Source organism: Nerophis lumbriciformis, linkage group LG03 (genome assembly GCF_033978685.3).
Source record: "Nerophis lumbriciformis linkage group LG03, RoL_Nlum_v2.1, whole genome shotgun sequence".
Lineage (NCBI taxonomy): Eukaryota > Metazoa > Chordata > Actinopteri > Syngnathiformes > Syngnathidae > Nerophis > Nerophis lumbriciformis.
Genome location: NC_084550.2, coordinates 6,125,458 through 6,150,836, shown reverse-complemented (window position 1 = coordinate 6,150,836; position 25,379 = coordinate 6,125,458). Strand labels below are relative to the sequence as shown.

General features: G+C 39.7%; 1 protein-coding gene across 3 annotated transcripts in view; it reads left to right on the top strand.

Annotated features, from left to right (window-relative positions):
- LOC133578218 (kinase suppressor of Ras 2-like) overlaps positions 1-25,379 on the top strand; it is a 383,282-nt gene that overhangs the window by 292,236 nt on the left and 65,667 nt on the right. For all 3 annotated transcript variants that reach the window (XM_061932475.1, XM_061932483.1, XM_061932465.1), the window contains 4 exons: positions 3,159-3,520; positions 15,990-16,086; positions 19,504-19,637; positions 22,413-22,547. In XM_061932475.1, coding sequence (XP_061788459.1) covers positions 3,159-3,520; positions 15,990-16,086; positions 19,504-19,637; positions 22,413-22,547 — 728 coding nt within the window. The remainder of the gene's footprint in view (positions 1-3,158; positions 3,521-15,989; positions 16,087-19,503; positions 19,638-22,412; positions 22,548-25,379) is intronic.

The window sequence follows — 25,379 nt, the reverse complement described above, 5'->3', positions numbered from 1 at the left end:
TATAAGAGTGTTTCGGTAGTGTGTATAAGAGTGTTTCAGTGGTGTATGTGAGAGAAAAACATTTTAGTTGTTTATGTGAGAGCATTTCAGTTGTGTGTATAAGAGTGTTTCAGTAGTGTGTATAAGACTGTTTCAGTGGTGTGTGTGGGAGAAAAACATTTTAGTTGTTTATGTGAGAGCATTTCAGTAGTGTACGTAAGAGTGTTTCAGTAGTGTGTATAAGACTGTTTCAGTGGTGTGTGTGTGAGAGAAAAACATTTCAGTTGTTTATGTGAGAGCATTTCAGTACACCTAGTATGAGTGTGACAATCATTGCTACTTTAACTTTAAGAGTGTTTCAGTAGTGTGTATAAGAGTGTTTCAGTGGTGTGTGTGAGAGAAAAACATTTTAGTTGTTTATGTGAGAGCATTTCAGTAGTGTACGTAAGAGTGTTTCAGTGGTGTGTATAAGAGTGTTTCAGTCCTGTGTGTGTGAGAAAATGATTTCAGTTGTTTATGTGAGAGCATTTCAGTTGTGTGTATAAGAGTGTTTCGGTAGTGTGTATAAGAGTGTTTCAGTGGTGTGTGTGAGAGAAAAACATTTTAGTTGTTTATGTGAGAGCATTTCAGTTGTGTGTATAAGAGTGTTTCAGTAGTGTGTATAAGAGTGTTTCAGTGGTGTGTGTGTGAGAAAATGATTTCAGTTGTTTATGTGAGAGCATTTCAGTTGTGTGTATAAGAGTGTTTCAGTAGTGTGTATAAGAGTGTTTCAGTGGTGTGTGTGAGAGAAAAACATTTTAGTTGTTTATGTGAGAGCATTTCAGTAGTGTACGTAAGAGTGTTTCAGTAGTGTGTATAAGAGTGTTTCAGTAGTGTGTGTGGGAGAAAAAGATTTCAGTTGTTTATGTGAGAGCATTTCAGTTGTGTGTATAAGAGTGTTTCGGTAGTGTGTATAAGAGTGTTTCAGTGGTGTGTGTGAGAGAAAAACATTTTAGTTGTTTATGTGAGAGCATTTCAGTAGTGTATGTAAGAGTGTTTCAGTAGTGTGTATAAGAGTGTTTCAGTGGTGTGTGTGTGAGAAAATGATTTCAGTTGTTTATGTGAGAGCATTTCAGTTGTGTGTATAAGAGTGTTTCAGTAGTGTGTATAAGAGTGTTTCAGTGGTGTGTGTGAGAGAAAAACATTTTAGCTGTTTATGTGAGAGCATTTCAGTAGTGTACGTAAGAGTGTTTCAGTAGTGTGTATAAGAGTGTTTCAGTAGTGTGTGTGTGAGAAAAAGATTTCAGTTGTTTATGTGAGAGCATTTCAGTTTTGTGTATAAGAGTGTTTCAGTAGTGTGTATAAGAGTGTTTCAGTGGTGTGTGTGAGAGAAAAACATTTTAGTTGTTTATGTGAGAGCATTTCAGTAGTGTATGTAAGAGTGTTTCAGTAGTGTGTATAAGAGTGTTTCAGTGGTGTGTGTGTGAGAAAAAGATTTCAGTTGTTTATGTGAGAGCATTTCAGTTGTGTGTATAAGAGTGTTTCGGTAGTGTGTATAAGAGTGTTTCAGTGGTGTGTGTGAGAGAAAAACATTTTAGTTGTTTATGTGAGAGCATTTCAGTAGTGTACGTAAGAGTGTTTCAGTAGTGTGTATAAGAGTGTTTCAGTGGTGTGTGTGTGAGAAAATGATTTCAGTTGTTTATGTGAGAGCATTTCAGTTGTGTGTATAAGAGTGTTTCAGTAGTGTGTATAAGAGTGTTTCAGTGGTGTGTGAGAGAAAAACATTTTAGTTGTTTATGTGAGAGCATTTCAGTACTGTACGTAAGAGTGTTTCAGTGGTGTGTATAAGAGTGTTTCAGTCCTGTGTGTGTGAGAAAAAGATTTCAGTTGTTTATGTGAGAGCATTTCAGTTGTGTGTATAAGAGTGTTTCAGTAGTGTGTATAAGACTGTTTCAGTGGTGTGTGAGAGAAAAACATTTTAGTTGTTTATGTGAGAGCATTTCAGTAGTGTACGTAAGAGTGTTTTAGTAGTGTGTATAAGAGTGTTTCAGTAGTGTGTGTGTGAGAAAATGATTTCAGTTGTTTATGTGAGAGCATTTCAGTTGTGTGTATAAGAGTGTTTCAGTAGTGTGTATAAGAGTGTTTCAGTGGTGTGTGTGTGAGAAAAAGATTTCAGTTGTTTATGTGAGAGCATTTCAGTTGTGTGTATAAGAGCGTTTCAGTAGTGTGTATAAGAGTGTTTCAGTGGTGTGGGTGAGAGAAAAATATTTTAGTTGTTTATGTGAGAGCATTTCAGTAGTGTACGTAAGAGTGTTTCAGTAGTGTGTATAAGAGTGTTTCAGTGGTGTGTGTGAGAGAAAAACATTTTAGTTGTTTATGTGAGAGCATTTCAGTAGTGTACGTAAGAGTGTTTCAGTAGTGTATAAGAGTGTTTCAGCCGTGTGTGTGTGTGTGTGAGAAAAAGATTTTAGTTGTTTATGTGAGAGCATTTCAGTTTTGTGTATAAGAGTGTTTCAGTGGTGTGTGTGTGAGAGAAAAACATGTTAGTTGTTTATGTGAGAGCATTTCAGTAGTGTACGTAAGAGTGTTTCAGTAGTGTGTATAAGAGTGTTTCAGTAGTGTGTGTGTGAGAAAAATATTTCAGTTGTTTATGTGAGAGCATTTCAGTTTTGTGTATAAGAGTGTTTCAGTGGTGTGTGTGAGAGAAAAACATGTTAGTTGTTTATGTGAGAGCATTTCAGTAGTGTACGTAAGAGTGTTTCAGTGGTGTGTATAAGAGTGTTTCAGTCCTGTGTGTGTGAGAAAAAGATTTCAGTTGTTTATGTGAGAGCATTTCAGTTGTGTGTATAAGAGTGTTTCAGTAGTGTGTATAAGAGTGTTTCAGTGGTGTGTGTGAGAGAAAAACATTTTAGTTGTTTATGTGAGATCATTTCAGTAGTGTACGTAAGAGTGTTTCAGTAGTGTGTATAAGAGTGTTTCAGTGGTGTGTGTGTGAGAAAATGATTTCAGTTGTTTATGTGAGAGCATTTCAGTTGTGTGTATAAGAGTGTTTCGGTAGTGTGTATAAGAGTGTTTCAGTGGTGTGTGTGAGAGAAAAACATTTTAGTTGTTTATGTGAGAGCATTTCAGTACCTCATTGGTACTTTAACTTTAACTTTAACTTAACAAACCCCGTGACTCGGTTGCTCTCTCGGCCGCAGAACGAGGACGCCAACGACGAGGAGTCCGGCGACGAGTTCGAGGAGATGAACCTGTCGCTGCTGTCGGCGCGCAACTTCCCCCGCAAGGCCAGCCAGACCAGCATCTTCCTGCAGGAGTGGGACATCCCCATCGAGCAGCTGGAGATGGGCGAGATGATCGGCAAGGGACGCTTCGGCAAGGTGTTCCACGGCCGCTGGCACGGCGAGGTGGCCGTCCGCCTCATCGACATCGAGCGCGACAACGAGGACCAGCTGAAGGCCTTCAAGCGGGAGGTGATGGCCTACCGCAACACCCGCCACGAGAACGTGGTCCTCTTCATGGGGGCCTGCATGAGCCCGCCGCACCTGGCCATCATCACCAGGTACGTCATGCCTGCTGCGGGGGAATGACGTCCTCCGGGTGAGGACGCTTGAATATTGATCGGTCGTTTGTCTCAAGAGGCGGAAGATCCATCTTTGTTAGGCAACCGGGACACGGAGTCAGCCGTGATGCAACCAGGGGGCTAAATGAGGTTGCCTGTGTGTCCCACAGGTGTGGTTGTCCAACGGATGAGGTTGTCCCATAAAGTTGTGAACCCATAAGTAAGATCGGGTTGTCCTCTAATACACTATATTGCCAAAAGTGCCTTGACTCACATATGAATTTACTCAGTGGCCTAGTGGTTAGAGTGTCCGCCCTGAGATCGGTAGGTTGCGAGTTCAAACCCCGGCCGAGTCATACCAAAGACTATAAAATGGGAGCCATTACCTCCCTGCTTGGCACTCAGCATCAAAGGTTGGAATTGGGGGTTAAATCACCAAAAATGATTCCCGGGCGTGGCCACCGCTGCTGCTCACTGCTCCCCTCACATCCCAGGGGGTGATCAAGGGTGATGGGTCACATGCAGAGAATAATTTCGCCACACCTCGTGTGTGTGTGTGACAATCATTGGTACTTTCACTTTAACTTTAACTTTAAGTGCCATTCCATTCCTAACCCATAGGGTTCAATATGACTTCGGTCCACCTTTTGCAGCTACTACAGCTTTAACCATACTTGCCAACCCTCCCGAATTTTCCGGGAGACTCCCGAAATTCAGCGCCTCTCCCGAAAACCTCCCGGGACAAATATATCTCCCGAAAATCTCCCGATTTTCAGCCGGAGCTGGAAGCCACGCCCCCTCCAACTCCATGCGGACCTGAGTGAGGACAGCCTTTTTTCATGACGGGAGGACAACAGGGTGACAAGAACTAAACCATCCAGACTAGAGATAAATTGTATTATTATGTTCATTTTACCTAAAAATAAATATATTTATTAATCAAAACAAAACAAAACTAAATACATTTTTTTTAATATTTTGCTAAAAACATCAAAATTAATTGTATTTTTATTTGTATTTTTTCGTGACTCCTTATTACATCCAGCCATAGAATTATACATTAAAATAAACATATTTAAAATAATTGATTTTAAATGATCATAATAATTCATTTAAAATGACCATATTTAATTATTAAGATAATTGCTTGTTTATCAACAACTTTAGCATTTTATTCATTACATTTTGAAACTCTCAGAAGCCAAGTTATGTTATATTCCTTAATATTTATTTATGCAAGTTTGAAGTATCAATTATCCAAACACAGTTTTGTTTGCATATTTTCAGGATGTAGATATATATATATATATATATATATATATATATATATATATATATATATATATATATATATATATATATATATATATATATATATATATATATATATATATATATATATATATATATATATATATATATATATATATATATATATATATATATATATATATACAGGTAAAAGCCAGTAAATTAGAATATTTTGAAAAACTTGATTTATTTCAGTAATTGCATTCAAAAGGTGTAACTTGTACATTATATTTATTCATTGCACACAGACTGATGCATTCAAATGTTTATTTCATTTAATTTTGATGATTTGAAGTGGCAACAAATGAAAATCCAAAATTCCGTGTGTCACAAAATTAGAATATTACTTAAGGCTAATACAAAAAAGGGATTTTTAGAAATGTTGGCCAACTGAAAAGTATGAAAATGAAAAATATGAGCATGTACAATACTCAATACTTGGTTGGAGCTCCTTTTGCCTCAATTACTGCGTTAATGCGGCGTGGCATGGAGTCGATGAGTTTCTGGCACTGCTCAGGTGTTATGAGAGCCCAGGTTGCTCTGATAGTGGCCTTCAACTCTTCTGCGTTTTTGGGTCTGGCATTCTGCATCTTCCTTTTCACAATACCCCACAGATTTTCTATGGGGCTAAGGTCAGGGGAGTTGGCGGGCCAATTTAGAACAGAAATACCATGGTCCGTAAACCAGGCACGGGTAGATTTTGCGCTGTGTGCAGGCGCCAAGTCCTGTTGGAACTTGAAATCTCCATTTCCATAGAGCAGGTCAGCAGCAGGAAGCATGAAGTGCTCTAAAACTTGCTGGTAGACGGCTGCGTTGACCCTGGATCTCAGGAAACAGAGTGGACCGACACCAGCAGATGACATGGCACCCCAAACCATCACCCAACCATGCAAATTTTGCATTTCCTTTGGAAATCGAGGTCCCAGAGTCTGGAGGAAGACAGGAGAGGCACAGGATCCACGTTGCCTGAAGTCTAGTGTAAAGTTTCCACCATCAGTGATGGTTTGGTGAATTCTAGCTGTCAATATACTCCTCCCCTCTTAACCACGCACCCAACCACGCCCCGCCCCACCCCCGAACACGCCCCCACCCCCCACCTCCCGAAATCGGAGGTCTCAAGGTTGGCAAGTATGGCTTCAACTCTTCTGGGAAGGCTGTCCACAAGGTTGCGGAGTGTGTTTATAGGAATTTTCCACCATTCTTCCAAAAGCGCATGTTATGGTTTAACAGGGGGAGATGACGGCAACAGACACCAGGGCATTATTTAGCTCTATAGATTTATTATATATATTCATTATATATATATGATAATCAAACAATAGAATATAAACTAATGAAATGGAGAGTGAACTAGATCCAAAAGTGTATGTGGTGTGTGTGGCTACGTGTGTGATTAGCTGAGGTGTGTGTTACCAAATGTTGTCGAGAGCGAAGGAACACGGAAGTCCGTCGGGCAGGCAGATGATCCAGGGCAGGAGAGAAGAGACAAGATCCGTTTCCAAGCGGGAGGTCGAGAATCCAAAAGGACAGGGGACAAAAAGGCACAGCTCGCCAACACAGGAACAAGGAACACGGAGAGAGAAATATCCGATGATCGCTTATTGTACGCCAACAGAAGACTATACTCCGGCCTGGCATGGCAGGTTGTGCAGGCTTATGAAGGCAGCTCGTTCATCCCAGGCAGGTGCGCCGATTGCAGATCTCCTGCAGCCGGGCGGAGGTGCGCCCACAGCGGAGAGGGTATGCCCGTGGGCGTGGCCCGCGGTGCTCTCACTGGACCGCACAGATGGATGAGCGGCGGTGGCAGGAGTCTGAGCCGTAACAGCGCATTGGTGAGGTCACACACCGATGTTGGTGGAGAAGGCCTAGCTCTCAAGTCCCAAAGGTGTTCTATCGGGTTCAGGTCAGGACTCTGTGCAGGCCAGTCAAGTTCATCCACACCAAACTCTTGTCATCCATGTCTTTATGGACCTTGCTTTGTGCACTGGTGCACAGTCATGTTGGAAGAGGAAGGGACCCGCTCCAAACTGTTCCCACAAAGTTGGGAGCATGGAATTGTCCAAAATGTTTTGGTATTCTGGAGCATTCAAAGTTCCTTTCACTGGAACTAAGGGGCCAAGCCCAACTCCTGAAAAACATTTGTTGAACAGGTGGCATCCTTTGACAGTTCAGTGTGTAAAATATCAGTTTTGTTTCATTTCCTTGTATAGACGAGCATGTTTTTTTTTTGTTTACGTGTGTAAACTAGCACATTTTTATGTTTTATTTGTACAAACGAGCATGTATGTAGCAGAGGAGCTTCCAGCTCATTGTTGACATTTAACATGCATAAAATGCAAAATGTCTTAGGGTCCTTCCCCCCCTCCCCCACACACTCTCACCTGCGTGGCACAGCCGGGGTCGGCGGTTCCGAGGCGGGCGCCAGAGGGTGGTTGTAGACCTTTCTATTAATACACTGTGTGATGAGGACGCTCCCTGCGGAGTTTGACACCACGTCCACAGACGGCAGCCTCACCTGTGTCATCCTGCAGAGGTCAAACGTGGAGCTAATTAAATTAATGTATAATACATAACTTTCACTTTTCAGTATTTCAATGAATTTCATGTTGACAATATACCGAGGGGACAAAAAAAACAATGTCCAGTCGCGATCAAAAGTTTACATACACTTGTAAAGAACATCATTTGACCTGCAGAGGTCAAACGTGGAGCTAATTAAATTAATGTATAATACATAACTTTCACTTTTCAGTATTTCAATGAATTTCATGTTGACAATATACCGAGGGGCCAAAAAAAACAATGTCCAGTCGCGATCAAAAGTTTACATACACTTGTAAAGAACATCATTTGACCTGCAGAGGTCAAACGTGGAGCTAATTGAATTAATGTATAATTCATAACTTTCACTTTTCAGTATTTCAATGAATTTCATGTTGACAATATACCGAGGGGCCAAAAAAAAACAATGTCCAGTCGCGATCAAAAGTTTACATACACTTGTAAAGAACATCATGTCATGGCTGTCTTGCGTTTCCAATACTTTCTATAACTCTTATTTTTTTGTGATAGAGTGATTGGAGCACATAAAAAAAAAAACATTGGGTCTACCGCCAGAGGTGGGTAGAGTAGCCAGAAATTGTACTCAAGTAAGAGTACTGTTACTTTAGAGATTTATTTACTTGAGTAAAAGTAAAAAGTATGTTGTGAAAAAACTACTCAAGTACTGAGTAACTGATGAGTAACATACACACTCATATCATATATATATATATATATATATATATATATATATATATATATATATATATATATATATACATATGCATTGATATATACAGTATATAATTTATAAGTATTTATTTTGCTGTTTTTGTTTACATGTTAAAGGTGTTTTAATGAATATACATGCATGTTTAACATATATATTCCTTTCTTTAATGAAGACTAGAATATAAGTTGGTGTATTACCTGATTCTGATGACTTGCATTGATTGTAATCAGACAGTCGTGATGATAATGTCCACGTTTTCAAATGGAGGAGAAGAAAAGTTCCTCCTTTCTGTCCAATACCACATGAAAGTGGTGGGTTTTTGGCATCCTATTTGTCCAGCTTCCATATTCGTTTTTATACACTTTACAAGAAATATATTGGCGTCAAACTCCGTAGCTTGCTAGCTTGTTTGCGCTGGCTTTCGGAGACTCTTGTTTTGAAAGCGCAGGCGCGATGGCGCGGCACTTTTATTGTGAAGACAGGAACGTCCTCATGTGCGGTCAGTCTTGAGGCTTTTGACGGTACGGTTTAAATAAAACAAGTATCTTTTTTCCCTCACACTTTTGATTGATTGATTGGAACTTTTATTATTAGATTGCACAGTACAGTACATATTCCGTACAATTGACCACTAAATGGTAACACCCCAATAAGTTTTTCAACTTGTTTAAGTCAGGTCATGTGACCACCTGGCTCTGTTTGATTGGTCCAACGTCACCAGTGACTGCATCTGATTGGTGGAACGAAGTGAAACGTCACCAGTAAGGCAGGCACTTTGAAGGTCTGTCTGACAGACCAAAACAAACAAAGCGTGCATTAACAGATCGATAAAAATTAGTAGCGAGTAGCGAGCTGAATGTAGATAAAAGTAGCGGAGTAAAAGTAGCGTTCCTTCTCTATAAATATACTTAAGTAAAAGTAAAAGTATGTTGCATTAAAACTACTCTTAGAAGTACAATTTATCCCAAAAGTTACTCAAGTAGATGTAACGGAGTAAATGTAGCGCGTTACTACCCACCTCTGTCTACCGCATGCGGCTCTTTAGCGCCGCCCTAGTGGCTCTCTGGAGCTTTTTCAGAAATGTATGAAAAATGGAAAAAGATGAGGGGAAAGCAATCTATTTTTGGTTTTAATATGGTTTCTGTAGGAGGACAAACATGACACAAATCTCCGTAGTTGTTATAAAGCACACTGTTTATCAGAGGTGTGTACTCGAGTCACATGACTTTGGACTCGAGTCAGACTCGAGTCATGAATTTGATGACTTTAGACTCGACTTGACAAAATGTAAAAAGACTTGCAACTCGACTTAGACTTTAACATCAATGACTTGTGACTTCACTTGGACTTGAGCCTTTTGAATTGACATGACTTGACATGACTTGCTACTTTCCCCAAAACCCAAAGATGAAAAAGTTATTCGGGAGCGCTCCGTATTTTTCATTGTGTACTTGTCTATCAGCGTTGCGTGTGTCAGCTGGTGTGCTCTCAGTACAACAGCCAATCAAATTAGATCTACTTTGTTTTCATCACACAGCATTCATCCAATCAAATTGCAGGACAACCAACGAAGAAGACATGTCCAAACCACACGCCAGTGAACAAAAAATGATACCTAAAATAATTTCGTTTGGGTATAAAAATTACAAGGTGGTCAACACAAAACGGTTTGCAGTATGCAACACATGCGGTTCGAAAATGACTGATGGAGAGGCAACAACTTCCAACTTCGTCCGGCATTTGAAGTTGCACAAAGGACGGTAAGTTTTGAATGTAAGATAACGTTTATTGGCTAAGTAACGTGACTTTTATTTGCTGTGTAGTTAAATCAGTGAGGCTGTAAACTCACTGCTAACGTTATAACGTTATTGCAAACACGGGAATCTGTTGCAGTTCACTACCTTATTCATACTTTTTGTTCAGTGATTTTTTTTTAAGCAGGGTTACGTTAGTCAATACATCACACGTAACGTTAGACGGCGGTCAGCAGCACCGCGTATTTTAGCCACCTAAAAAAAGACAAAAATAGTAAAATAAAGGTCAGTTAAAATGTATACTATATTATGAATATGTGTACCGTTTTAGCTAGCTTCCGTGGATCGATTGGTATCGGGCCGCACAAGAAATTTTTCTTTTTTTTTCTTTTTTTAATTAAATCAACATAAAAAACACAAGATACACTTACAAGTAGTGCACCAACCCAAAAAAACTCTCTCCCCCCTTTTGTTCTGGGCATTGAACATGAAGACTCTTCCTTCACTGTTCCGAGTGACCATGAGAGTCTTGGCAGTGCCTGCCTCCAGTGCTCCAGTGGAGCGAGTTTTCAGCCATGGTGGCATCATACTACGCCCCCATCGTGCACAAATGACTGACAGACTCTTGGCTAATTTGGTCTTTTGCAAATGCAATGCAGCATAGGGCCCTGACATATAATAAGTACAACTTTTTTGTTATGTTCACGTATATGTCATGTTTTGTCAATGTTAACACTTTTGTACAAATAAGTACATTTGCACTTTATTTTTCAATGTGTTTGTTCTGTAAAGGAATGAGTTAATGTTTAAAATGACTGGTTAATAGTGCTATTATGAAGTGCAATGTCAGCACAATTTTCTTTCCTGCAATTTAAAATGCACTTGTTTTAATAAATAAATACAGCGTTTGAAAAGCATACACAATCTGTGTTAATATATTAGTCTGTGGTTAAAAGGACTTGAAAGGACTCGAAACTCAAAATGCAGGACTTAGGACTTGACTTGAGACTTTCCAGTCTTGACTTTGGACTTGAATCGGGGCTTGCCTGTCTTGACTCGGGACTTGACTCGGACTTGAGGGCAAAGACTTGAGACTTACTTGTGACTTGCAAAACAATGACTTGGTCCCACCTCTGCTGTTTATATTAAACATGCTTCACTGATTCGAGTATTTGGCGAGCGCCGTTTTGTCCTACTAATTTTGGCGGTCCTTGAACTCACCTTAGTTTGTTTACATGTATAACTTTCTCCGACTTTCTATTACGTGTTTTATGCCACTTCTTTTTCTGTCTCATTTTGTCCACCAAACTTTTAAGGTTGTGCATGAAAGGTGAGTTTTGTTGATGTTATTGACTTGTGTGGAGTGCTAATCAGACATATTTGGTCACTGCATGACTGCAAGCTAATCGATGCTAACATGCTATTTAGGCTAGCTATATGTACATATTGCATCATAATGCCTCATTTGTAGCTATATTTGAGCTCATTTAGTTTCTTTTAAGTCCTCTTAAATTCAATTTATATCTCATGACACACTATCTGTATGTAATATGGCTTTTAATTTTTTGCGGCTCCAGACAGATTTTTTTTGTTGTATTTTTGGTCCAATATGGCTCTTTCAACATTTTGGGTTGCCGACCCCTGGTCTACTGAAAATGTGAGCAAATGTGCTGGGTCAAAAGTATACACACACTGCAAAAAGTCAGTGTTCAAAAACAAGAACAAAAAATACAAAAATGAGGGGTATTTTACTTGAACTAAGCAAAATTATCTGCCAATAGAACATGAAAATTCGGCTTGTCAAGACTTTCCAAAACAAGTAAAATTAGCTAACCTCAATGAACCCCAAAACACCTTAAAATAAGTATATTCTCACTAATAACAAGTGCACTCTTCTTGATAGAAAAAAATTAGACCTTTTTGCTCAATATGTTGAAAAATATTCTTAAATGAAGTAAATGCTAGTGCCATTATCTTGACATAATGATATGCGCTCGGCATCATGATTTTTTTTTTTTCATGCTTGAAGTAAGAAATTATTACTTTAAAAAAGCAGTTTTATACTTGTGAGTGTTGATGACATAGCTTTGCAACAGTTGATATTCTAGTTTCAAGCATCAAATCTCAGCAATAAGCTGTAATATCTTACTGGGATCATTTAGGACCAAAACAGTTAAAAAAGGAAAACAATTTTAACATGAAATCTGCTTAGTGAGAAGAAGGATCTTATCAGACAGAAAATAAGCAAATATCACCCTTATTTGAGATATTTCATCTTACTTAGATTTCAGTTTTTGCAGTGTACTCTCGGGGTCTACTAGCCGCTCAGGCAAATCATATTGCCAAAAAATGTATTTTTTCATCGATAACATGACATCATCGCGCCAAGTGTATGCTCTTTCAGTCATTAGTGCGCAAGGAATATATATATATATATATATATATATATATATATATATATATATATATATATATATATATATATATATATATATATATATATATATATATATATATATATATATATATATATTTATATACCGTATATTACCAAATAAATGCCCTTGGGCAAATAACCGCCCATGTCCTAATAGCCGCCCGGGGTCTGACCCCATAATTGTCATGTCTGTGTGATCAGGTTTTATTTTTGGACTTTTTGTGCAGTTTTGTTTTGTCACCATAGTTACCCACTAGTTTCACCTGTCATGTCACGCACCTGTTTTGAGTCACGCACCTGTTGTTAATCATGTCCATAAGTATTTAAGTTCATTCATTTTCTGTTGTTCGTCCTGACGACCTCACACCACATTTATGCTCTGTCCATTCCTCTAAGATCCTGCTTCATGTCCCTTGTCAAAGTAAGTTTTGGTTCCATGTTTATAGTCTTTTTGTTTTTCATAGTTTGTTCTCCGCCACTGTGCGCGCTTTCATTTATTCCTTTTTTTTGATAATAATAAATCATGTACCTTAATTCCCGTCTCGCCCGTGCCAACTTTCCGTTGCATCCTGGAAAAGTAAACTCCCAAGATCAAGTCCTGACAATAATAACCGCCTATGTCCAAATATTATTTATTATTATTTATTATTATTATTATTATTATTATTATTATTATTATTTATTTATAAATACATTATTTATTAATTATTATTTAGTTATTATTATTAATATTATTATTTATTATTATTATTATTTGCATAATTTAGATTAAAATGCTACTGGGGTTGCGTTTGCTGCCGTATTATTGTTTTGATGGTTTTATAGAGTACTTGGTACCATAATTGTATTTTTCCTGTATGCTGCTTTATTTAAAACTTGGAGTGCTGTAGCCTTTATTTTATTTAAGTGACAGTATTATTGTTCTGTTTTGATGGTGGGTTTTATACTTGAGTACTTGGTACCATAATTTTATTTTTCCTGGTAGGTTGATTTATTTAAAAAGTTTATTTATTTTTAATATTGGTATTCTATTTGGCAATTGTTGCACTACTGCCATGTAGAGGCCTTGTTGATCTCCTTTTTTGATAGCCGACCTCATGTTTATCTCTTATTTTTTTGTTTGTATGTTTACAATAGCTTTTACATTTAAAGTTTTTTGTACGAAAAAAAAATACTGGACAGTAACCATTGTAACCAAATAATGGCCTGGTGCAGGCTGGTGCAAAAATAAATAAAAGCCTTGTGCAAATAACCGCCTGCTTCTTTTAAACGCCTGTCTCCAAAATCGATTTTGTGAAATAAACGCCCGGGCTACTATTTGGTAATATACGGTATATATATATATATATATATATATATATATATATATATATATATATATATATATATATATATATATATATATGTATATATATATATATATATATTTGTGCATGAACTATTTCTGTCACAATAGTTAGAAATGTCACATGTTAAATGTTTAAATATTAACTGTCAGTTTACTGTACTGTGCCAACTGTACTACTATATGAGTACCTATTTTCTATTGTTTCATTGAAAATAAAACAGCAAAGTCCATTTGGCTGTCATCTGTTTTAATTATGAGACACAATTGTGTCAAAGTCATGATTTTTTTTATTTCATGTTTGAAATAAGAAATGATTACTTTAAAAAAGTAGTTTTCTACTTGTGAGTGTTGATGACACAGCTTTGCAACACTTGATATTCTAGTTTCAAGCATGTTTTACTCAATATAGGTCATCAAATCTCAGCAACAAGCTGTAATATCTTACTGAGATCATTTAGGAGCAAAACACTTAAAACAAGTAAAACACTCTAACATAAAATCTGCTTAGTGAGAAGAATTATCTTATCAGACAGAAAATAAGCAAATATCACCCTTATTTGAAAGATTTAATCTTACTTAGATTTCAGTTTTTGCAGTGTACAGCAGTGTTACTATTTGCTTACATGTCCCTTGGCAAGTTTCACTGCAATAAGGCGCTTTTGGTAGCCATCCACAAGCTTCTGCTGGAATTGTTGACCACTCTTCTTGACAAAATTGGTACAGTTCAATTAAATGTGTTGGTTTTCTGACATGGACTTGTTTCTTTAGCATTGTCCACACGTTTAGGTCAGGACTTTGGGAAGGCCATTCTAAAACCTTCATTCCAGCCATTCCTTTACCACTTTTGACGTGTGTTTGGGGTCATTGTCCTGTTGGAACACCCAACTGCGGCCAAGACCCAACCTCCGGGCTGATGATTTTAGCTTGTCCTAAAGAATTTGGAGGTAATCCTCCTTTTTCATTGTCCCATTTACTCTCTGTAATGCACCAGTTCCATTGGCAGCAAAACAGGCCCAGAGCATAATACCACCACTGTCAGGACTTGGACTATGGCGTGGTTTGTTCTCCCGTGGTGCAAATGAACATTTGGACCAGACATGGCGTGAAGGTGAAGACATATTTAATTTTACTATAACAAAAAGAACAAACTAAAGGCGCGCACAAGGTCGGAAGTACAAACTTGACAAATGAAACCAATACTTGCACGTGGGCAAAAACTAAGGACATGAACAAAAGTCGCTAACTGTGGCATGAATCGAAAAAACTTACTTGGACAGGGCATGAAGTACGCAGAGGTAAACAGAGTGTGACAGGGGTATGATGTCGCCAGACAGACAAACTGAAAACAATGAACTTAAATACTACAGACATGATTAACGAAAACAGGTGCGTGACTCAAAACGTGAAACAGGTGCGTGACGTGACAGGTGAAAACTAATGGGTTGCTATGGTGACAAACAAGAGTGCACAATGAGTCCAAACGTGGAACAGGTGAAACTAATGGGTAATCATGGAAACAAGACAAGGGAGTGAAAAGCCAGAAACTAAAGAGTCCAATAACTAAACAAAACATGACTAAAACAAAACATGATTACACAGACATGACAACCACCACCATGCTTGACGGTAGGCATGGTGTTCCTGGGATTAAAGGCCTCACCTTTTTGACCAAAAGCGCCTTATTGCAGTGAAACTTGCCAAGGGACATGTAAGCAAATATTAACATTGCTGTACGTATACTTTTGACCCAGCACATTTGCTCACATTTTCAGTAGACTCATAATAAATTCATAAAAGAAGCAAACTTCATGAATGTTTTTTGTAACCAACAAATATGTGCTCCAATCAATACATCACAAAAAAATAAGAGTTGTAGAAATGATTGGAAACTCAAGACAGCCATGACATCATGTTCTTTATCATTTTGATCGCGACTGTAGCCTTCATTTTTCAGTATTTGAACGAATGAATTTTGACAATACACCGAGGGCCAAAAAAACCAGTGGGAATATAAAATAATCTGTTTGGGGTGTACAGGCAATGTTTCAAGTTGCACGCGTATCCGTCTTACAAGCGTAAAAAGAAGCGACGTACTGTGAATGGCTTTGTTGACGAGTGACAACGTGGACAAAAGGGCTGCAACACCTTGGAAAGTTGAAATATTTCATGGAAATGTCAGCGATGTTGACAGAATACTGTTTTGCCACTCTTGAGGATAGTACTAGTTAGCATGCAAGTAGGCTAGAGTCAAGGTTAGGACGGCAACACAGAGGCTAAAGGCAAGAAGTGTTTCTGTTGTGTTGCGTTGTGTCGTCAAGGCTCTGAAGTGTCATTCCGTCTCTCAGTTTGTGTAAAGGAAGGACTCTGTATTCCGTGGTGAGGGACGCCAAGGTTGTCCTGGATGTCAACAAGACTCGACAGATTGCACAAGAGATGGTCAAGGTAACGTACAGTAACACAACAACAACTCTATCCTTTTATTCTGTTATTCCAAGTGTGTGTGGGTGTGTGTGTCCAACTCTGGACGATTTGCATCTGGCTCGCTGACAATAATCTATCCATACACTTGGGTAAAACAGAATCCATCCTATTTGGGTCCCACATCAACCTTAAGAAAGTCAGTGACTTCACTATAAAAGTGGGTGACATTGTTATCACCAGGAAGGATGAGGTCACCTACCTAGGTTCCATTCTAGAGGCTAATCTTTCCTGTGATCAAATGGCAACCAAGGTAATCAAAAAGGTCAACCAACCAACGAGATTTCTCTATAGAATCTCCTCTCTGGTCAACAAAAGCACCTTGAAGATTCTAGCGGGAACTCTCGTTCAACCCTTTTTCCATTACGCATGCACCAAAACCCTCAAATCTAGACTCCAAACATCCCAGAACAAGCTAGTCAGATTACTTCTAGACCTCCACCCCAGATCACACCTCACTCCTACCCACTTCTCCAAAGTGGGCTGGCTCAGGGTGGAGGACAGAGTAAAACAACTTGCACTGAGCCTGGTCTATAAAATCCGCTACACCTCCCTGATACCGAAGTACATGTCAAACTACTTCCTTAACGTAAATGACCGCCATAACCACAACACCAGGGGGAGCTCCACTAACCACGTTAAACCCAGATTGAGATCTAACAAAGGTCTTAACTCATTCTCCTTCTATGCCACATCAATATGGAATGCACTCCCAACAGGTGTAAAAGAAAGTGCATCTCTATCCTCCTTCAAAACTTCACTAAAACCAATGAGATTTCTCTATAGAATCTCCTCTCTGGTCAACAAAAGCACCTTGAAGATTTTAGCGGGAACTCTCATCCAACTCTTTTTCGATTACGCATGCACCAAAACCCTCAAATCTAGACTCCAAACATCCCAGAACAAGCTAGTCAGGTTACTTCTAGACCTCCACCCCAGATCACACCTCACTCCTACCCACTAGAAGTGGGCTGGCTCGGAGTGGAGGACAGAGTAAAACAACTTGCACTGAGCCTGGTCTATAAAAGCCGCTACACCTCCCTGATACCGAAGTACATGTCAAACTACTTCCTTAACGTAAATGACCGCCATAACCACAACACCAGGGGGAGCTCCACTAACCACGTTAAACCCAGATTCCGATCTAACAAAGGTCTTAACTCATTCTCCTTCTATGCCACATCAATATGGAATGCACTCCCAACAGGTGTAAAAGAAAGTGCATCTCTATTAGGGATGTCCCAATCCGATATTTGGATCGGATCGGCTCCCGATATTTGCCAAAAATTGCGTATCGGCAAGGCATGGGAAAATGCCGATCCAGATCCAAAAAAAACTCTGGTCCGTGTTTTCCAACGCACCGATTTAAGTAATACATTCCATTTTTCTGCTGCTCCCTAATTTCCGTTCCGCATTTTCCAGCACACCTTCAACACATCCACACGTATGTGGATTCTCACGCAGTTGCTTTTAGCTACTGGCATTACACGACAGGCTCTTCTCACTCTTTCCTGTGTCTCCCTCTCACAGACAGCAAGCGCACCTTCTTACACACGTCACATACTGTCACGATATACGTCACATACTGTCACGTCATACGTCACATGCTGTCACGTCATACGTCACATACGTATACGTCCTCCCCGAGCAGAGAGGCAGCAGCATGGCTAACGTTAGCTGTGATGCTAGCGCAGCCGTGCGAGCAACGCTCCCTCTAAGGTGCTCGCCTGTGCAATTGCGCACTGTTTAAGCGTCCTCTGCGCATAGCAAATCTATGCCACGCACAAAATCTAATAAAAAAATAAGCGCATAACAATTTTCAACACACGGACACGACAGAGACAACAGTTTTCGTCATCATTGTTCAAATATTGTGACGTCTGTCGAGACGCTTATCTCCATTCGGTGCCACACGCCCACACCATCAAAATGCCGAGGCAAAAATTTCCACATCAACACCGTATGAAAAAATTAGTGATTTTTTTAGTTGTGATTTCCTTCTCTGCATGAAAGTTTAAAAGTAGCATATATTAATGCAGTATGAAGAAGAATGTTTTAATGTAGACATGCAAGCTTTGAAAGAACATTTTGAAAATCAAGACTACATTTCCAGCAAATGGGTGCATTTCTACCCTATATTTTAACTTTAGATTTATTCTCATATCAAACTCTTTTGGCTGTTTTTTTGACACTTACCCTCCACACCCTGGATTATAAATAATGTAAATAATTCAATGTGATTATCTTGTGTGATGACTGTATTATGATGATAGTATATATCTGATAGTATATATCTGTATCATGAATCAATTTAAGTGGACCCCGACTCAAACAAGTTGAAAAACTTATTGGGGTGTTACCATTTAGTGGTCAATTGTACGGAATATGTACTTCACTGTGCAACCTACTAATAAAAGTCTCAATCAATCAATCAAAACACATAGAATCATCATACTGCTGTGATTATATGCATCAAGTGTTCATTCAAGGCTAAGGCAAAATATCGAGATATATATCGTGTATCGCAATATGGCCTTAAAATATCGCAATATTAAAAAAAAGGCCATATCGCCCAGCCCTAGTTCAATGATGCCATTTCTGTTTGTCATGTATAATTTTGTCTATTTTGTGTTTATCCTTGAATAAACAGGTCAGTTTCTTGTTACCAACCATTGTGTATTATTCAAACTCCCCTAATTCAGCTGGCTAGTTGTTATCAAGAGTACTAAAACCCTTTTCAACATGATTCTGACAACTAAGTCGGGTAAATAACTTTAAACTTTAATACATGCTCGGATAGGCCAGTATCGGTCAGTATCGGTATCGGTATCAGATCGGAAGTGCAAAAACCTGGATCGGGACATCCCTAATCTCTATTATCCTTCAAAACCGCACTAAAAGAACACCTCCAGGCAGCTACAACCCTAGACTAACACCCTCCCCCCACCACATCCCACCTCCCCGGATTGTAAATAATCAAATGTAAATAATCAAATGTATATACTTGTTCTTATGCTTTCTGAACTCACTATGTTCACTGCTCGCTGTACATATCCTACCAAGTCAGACCTACACTGTTTCTCAGATGATATAATTGTTGATGACTGAAGTATGCTGATAGCAACCAAACCTAACCCACCCCGCCCCAACCCCCGGATTGTAAATAATGTAAATAATTCAATGTATATACTCTGATGATTAACTTGTGTGATGACTGTATTATGATGATAGTATATATGTGTACCATGAATTGATTAACGTAGACTTAAACAAGTTATTGGGGTGTTACCATTTAGTGGTCAATTGTACGGAATATGTACTGTACTGTGCAATCTACTAATACAAGTTTCAATCAATCAAAATGTGTGTGTGTGTGCACAGGGGATGGGCTACCTCCATGCTAAAGGCATCCTACACAAGGACATGAAGTCCAAGAATGTCTTTTACGACAACGGCAAAGTGGTCATCACCGATTTCGGACTCTTCACCATCTCTGGGGTTCTACAAGCCGGCAGGTGATGAAGATGCAATAAGCTTATAAAAAAAATGTTATTTTTTATTTTTTGGGTAAAATTGTAGCAGATTTAACAGTAGACGTGATCAAACTGGTGTGACTCCTTTAGACATACTTGCCAACCCTCCCGAATTTTCCGGGAGACTCCCGAAATTCAGCGCCTCTCCCGAAAACCTCCCGGGACAAATATTCTCCCGAAATTCTCCCGATTTTCAGCCGGAGCTGGAGGCCACGCCCCCTCCAGCTCCATGCGGACCTGAGTGAGGACAGCCTTTTTTCATGACGGGAGGACAACAGGGTGACAATAACTAAATCATCCAGACTAGAGATAAATTGTATTATTATGTTTATTTTACCTAAAAATAAATATATTTATTAATTTAAAAAAAAAAACTAAATAAATAAATTTTTACTATATTTTGCTAAAAACATCAAAATTAATTGTATTTTTATTTGTATTTTTTTGTGACTCCTTATTACATCCAGCCATAGAATTATACATTAAAATAAACATATTTGAAATAATTGATTTTAAATTATCATAAAAATTCATTTAAAATGACCATATTTAATTATTAAAATAACTGCTTGTTAATCAACAACTATAGCATTTTATTCATTACATTTTGAAACTCTCAGAAGTCAAGTTATGTTATATTCCTTAATATTTATTTATGCAAGTTTGAAGTATCAATTATCTAAACACAGTTTTGTTTGCATATTTTCAGGATGTAGATATATATATATATATATATATATATATATATATATATATATATATATATATATATATGTATGAAATACTTGACTTGGTGAATTCTAGCTGTCAATATACTCCTCCCCTCTTAACCACTCCCCCAACCACGCCCCGCCCCACCCCCGACCACGCCCCCACCCCCCACCTCCCGAAATCGGAGGTCTCAAGGTTGGCAAGTATGCCTTTAGACCAGTGCGGACCGAAGTCAAAAAGAGTTTTAAGAGGTCCACAATTATGCCAAAGTGTCTTTTTAATGATGTTCTTCTAATTACAAGGTGTCCCCGTATCTTTTTATACGATACGATATCAGCAGGAATCATATGTACTTTTATTACTATGTAGTTGGACAAGGCTTGATCAAGTGAAATTACGTTTATAAATGATCATGTTCAAATTGTTTACTAGGGATGTCCGATAATACCGGACTGCCGATATCATCGGCCGATAAATGCTTTAAAATGTAATATTGGAAATTATCGGTATCGGTTTCAAAAAGTAAAAATGTATGACTTTTTAAAACGCCGCTGTACGGAGTGGTACACGGCCGTAGGGAGAAGTACAGAGCAGTTGGCACGCAAAGGCACTGTCTTTGCGTGCCGGCCCAATCACATAATATCTACGGCTTTTCACACACACAAGTGATTGCAACCCATACTTGGTCAACAGCCATACAGGTCACACTGAGGGTGGCCGTATAGACAACTTAAACACTGTTACAAATATGCGCCACACTGTGAACCCACACCAATCAATCAATGAATGTCTTTTGTCATGTGTAGGATTAATTAATTAATCCTACACATGACAAAAGACAGGAACTAAAACAAAAGGAAAGCGTGCCGATTGCACGAGAGGCTAGGGAACATAAAACTTAACGCAGGAAACATAGACGCTTACACTTAGCCTGAACTATGGACATAGAACAAACAAGACTTACTGTGGCATGAAACAAATAACTAGCAAAAACTTGGAATCGGACATGAAACAAGCATGAAACTGTGGCATGAAAAGAGCAATGTCACCAGGACGACTAACTGGCAAAGACAGGCTTAAATAATAGTCTCTTGATTAGAGCAAGTGCGTGTCCCGAACACCAGAGGCAGGTGTCAGGTTCAAACACTGATGACATCTATTAAACAAGACAAGAGGCAAAGAATCAAACAGAGACAGAATTCAATTTGGACTCAATATTGAGGAGAAAATGTGTCGACCTGTAACCTCTTACAGTGTCACCCACGCTCTGCCAAAAGATTGCACTCCTTCTTTATTTGACTTTCTCCCCCCACCTGACCACAGCTGCTTCCAGAGGGAAGTGGGTCGTAAACAGCCTTGCCTTTGGTTACCGAACAGTTCAAAAGAAGAGGTCGTAAAATAGTTCAAAAAGAGTCCCATAAAATAGTTCAAAAAGGGTTCGTAAAATACTTCAAAAAGAGTTCGTCTGGAAATTGGGCAGATCCTGCCATCTGTCCGCTTTGGAGTCACAGTGGAGTTTTACGAGCCTTCCTCCTGGTAGGCCCCCAAAGACAGCTCCCGTCCCCCAGCCAGGAACTCAATGTAATACAAAGCTTTTGTGATCATTTAGAAACAATTATTCTAACAGCAGGTGAAACTAATAAGTCGCCATGGAAACTAAGACAAACAAGGGTGCACAAAAACAGGTCTTAAAACTAACAGAAAATAACAAAAACATAATCCAGACCACAGATCATGACACTGACGCACAAATACCGTATTTTTCGGACTATAAGTCGCAGTTTTTTTCATAGTGCGATTTATGCATGTTTTTTCCTTCTTTATTATGCATTTTCGGCAGGTGCGACTTATACTCCGGTGCGACTTATACTCCGAAAAATACGGTAGCTTGTTAGCATTAAAGGTACACACGCACAGCATAAACATAAATACTGTGGCGCCTCTGACAGGTATTTAAAACAGGTAAAAAAAAACAACAAAAAAAACACGACAATGTCTCTGCCGCAAGCTCTTTAATAAACAAATGTGTGCTTGTTTGCTGCGTAGCCGCAGAGAAGACAAACTGAGGATCCCAAACGGCTGGTTGTGTCACTTGGCTCCAGAGATCATCCAGCAGCTCTCTCCGGACACCGAGGAGGACAAGCTTCCCTTCTCCAAGCAGTCCGACGTCTTCGCCTTTGGGTAAGTAACCCCCCCTCTGCCCCCCCCTCCACCCCCCCGACGCCATTCCTTATTTGTGTCCCTGCACGTGTGGAGCATTACCGGCTGAGCCAAGACTCGGCCTCGCAGCTTTAGACGCGGCTGCCCGAGCGAATCAGACGAGCAATTTAAGCCTGTCAGCGAGGCTCAAATGGGCAGCGGGGAGTCCTTGCAGCTGTTTTGGTGCAACGGAACCTTAGGATCAGTATTGATTTCCCACTCAGTCCACGTTAAAGGGACAGGGAGTGGGCACTCTACCTTGCTATGCACCGACTTAAGTTAAGTCAAGGCACTACGTCTCAATTATTTCCTGTCGTGATCCCGCTGGGGGACACTTTAATGTCACGGTCGTGCATGACGAGCAGATACAAGTCTTTTTTATTAGGAAGGAGGCAGGCACAATCCGGCTTAGTTCCTAGTCCAGGCAATGTTTGAGGTCTCATTTCAGCATTCCTGATTTTCTCATACGTGTACAAGACATTTGTTTGGTTTCGTAACCATCGGGGCCAGCGAGCACCTCCAAAAAGATCTGTTTCTCAGCTGCTGTCATGATCCGTGGTCCGGATCATGTTTTTGTTATGTTCTGTTAGTTTTGGGCTCTTTTTAGTTCCTGTTTGACACCTGAGTTTGTTTTAGTTACCATGGCTACTTATGATTTTCACCTGCCCATGGTGTTCGGGACGAGTACCTGCTTCTAATCAGAGGACTATTTAAGCCTGCCTTTGCCAGTCAGTCGTCCTGGCGTCATTATTGGTTTCATGCCACAGTTCAATCAATCAATCGATGTTTATTTATATAGCCCTAAATCACAAGTGTCTCAAAGGGCTGCACAAGCCACAACGACATCCACGGTACAGAGCCCACATAAGGGCAAGGAAAAACTCACAACCCCAATGGGACATCGATGTGAATGACTATGAGAAACCTTAGAGAGGACCACATATGTGGGTGACCCCCTCTAGGGGAGACCGGATGCAATGGACGTTGTCCATAGTAGATCTAACATAATAGTGAGAGTCCAGTCCATAGTAGATCTAACATAATAGTGTGAGAGTCCAGTCCATAGTGGATCTAACATAATAGTAAGAGTCCAGTCCATAGTGGATCTAACATAATAGTGAGAGTCCAGTCCATAGTGGGGCCAGCAGGAGACCATTTCGAACGGAGACGGGTCAACAGCGCAGAGATGTCCCCAAGCGATGCACAGGCAAGCGGTCCATCTCGGGTCCCGATTCTGGACCACAAGGGAGAGGGGGACAAAGGAGAAAAGAAAAGAAACGGCAGATCAACCGGTCTAAAAAGGGGGTCTATTTAAAGGGTAGAGTATTCAAATGAGTTTTAGGTTTCGTGTATAGTTAATGCTATTGGTTTCATGCCACAGTTTCATGTTTGTTCTGTGTCATAGTTAATGCTATTGGTTTCATGCTACAGTTTTGTGTTTGTTCTATGCCATAGTTTAATGCTATTGGTTTCATGCCACAGTTTCGTGTTTGTTCTATGCCATAGTTAATGCTATTGGTTTAATGCCACAGTTTCATGTTTGTTCTATGCCATAGTTAATGCTATTGGTTTCATGCCACAGTTTCGTGTTTGTTCTATGCCATAGGTAATGCTATTGGTTTCATGCCACAGTTCAATCAATCAATCTATGTTTATTTATATAGCCCTAAATCACAAGTGTCTCAAAGGGCTGCACAAGCCACAACGACATCCTCGGTACAGAGCCCACGTAAGGGCAAGGAAAAACTCACAACCCCAATGGGACATCGATGTGAATGACTATGAGAAACCTTGGAGAGGACCACATATGTGGGTGACCCCCCCCCCCCCCCCCACCCCCCCCTGGCATGAAAAGAGCAATGTCGCCAGGACGACTAACTGGCAAAGACAGGCTTAAATAATAGTCTCTTGATTAGAGCAAGTGCGTGTCCCGAACACCAGAGGCAGGTGTCAGGTTCAAACACTGATGACATCTATTAAACAAGACAAGAGGCAAAGAATCAAACAGAGGCAGAATTCAATTTGGACTCAATATTGAGGAGAAAACGCGTCGACCTGCAACCTCTTACAGTGTTACCCGTGCTCTGCCAAAAGATTGCACTCCTTCTTTATTTGACTTTCTCCCCCCACCTGACCACAGCTGCTTCCAGAGGGAAGTGGGTCGTAAACAGCGTTGCCTTTGGTTACCGAACAGTTCAAAAGAAGAGGTCGTAAAATAGTTCAAAAAGAGTTCCATAAAATAGTTCAAAAATGGTTCGTAAAATAGTTAAAAAAGAGTTTGTAAAATACTTCAAAAAGAGTTCGTCTGGAAATTGGGCAGATCCTGCCATCTGTCCGCTTTGAAGTCACAGTGGAGATTTACGAGCCTTCCTCCTGGTTTCAGTTTCGTGTTTGTTCTATGCCATAGTTAATGCTATTGGTTTCATGCCACAGTTCAATCAATCAATCGATGTTTATTTATGTAGCCCTAAATCACAAGTGTCTCAAAGGGCTGCACAAGCCACAACGACATCCGCGGTACAGAGCCCACAAAAGGTCAAGGAAAAACTCACAACCCCAATGGGACGTCGATGTGAATGACTACGAGAAACCTTGGAGAGGACCACATATGTGGGTGACCCCCCCGCCCCCTCTAGGGGAGACCGGATGCAATGGACGTCGCCCATAGTAGGTCTAACATAATAGTGAGAGTCCAGTCCATAGTGGATCTAACATAATAGTGAGAGTCCAGTCCATAGTGGGGCCAGCAGGAGACCATTTCGAACGGAGACGGGTCAACAGCGCAGAGATGTCCCCAAGCGATGCACAGGCAAG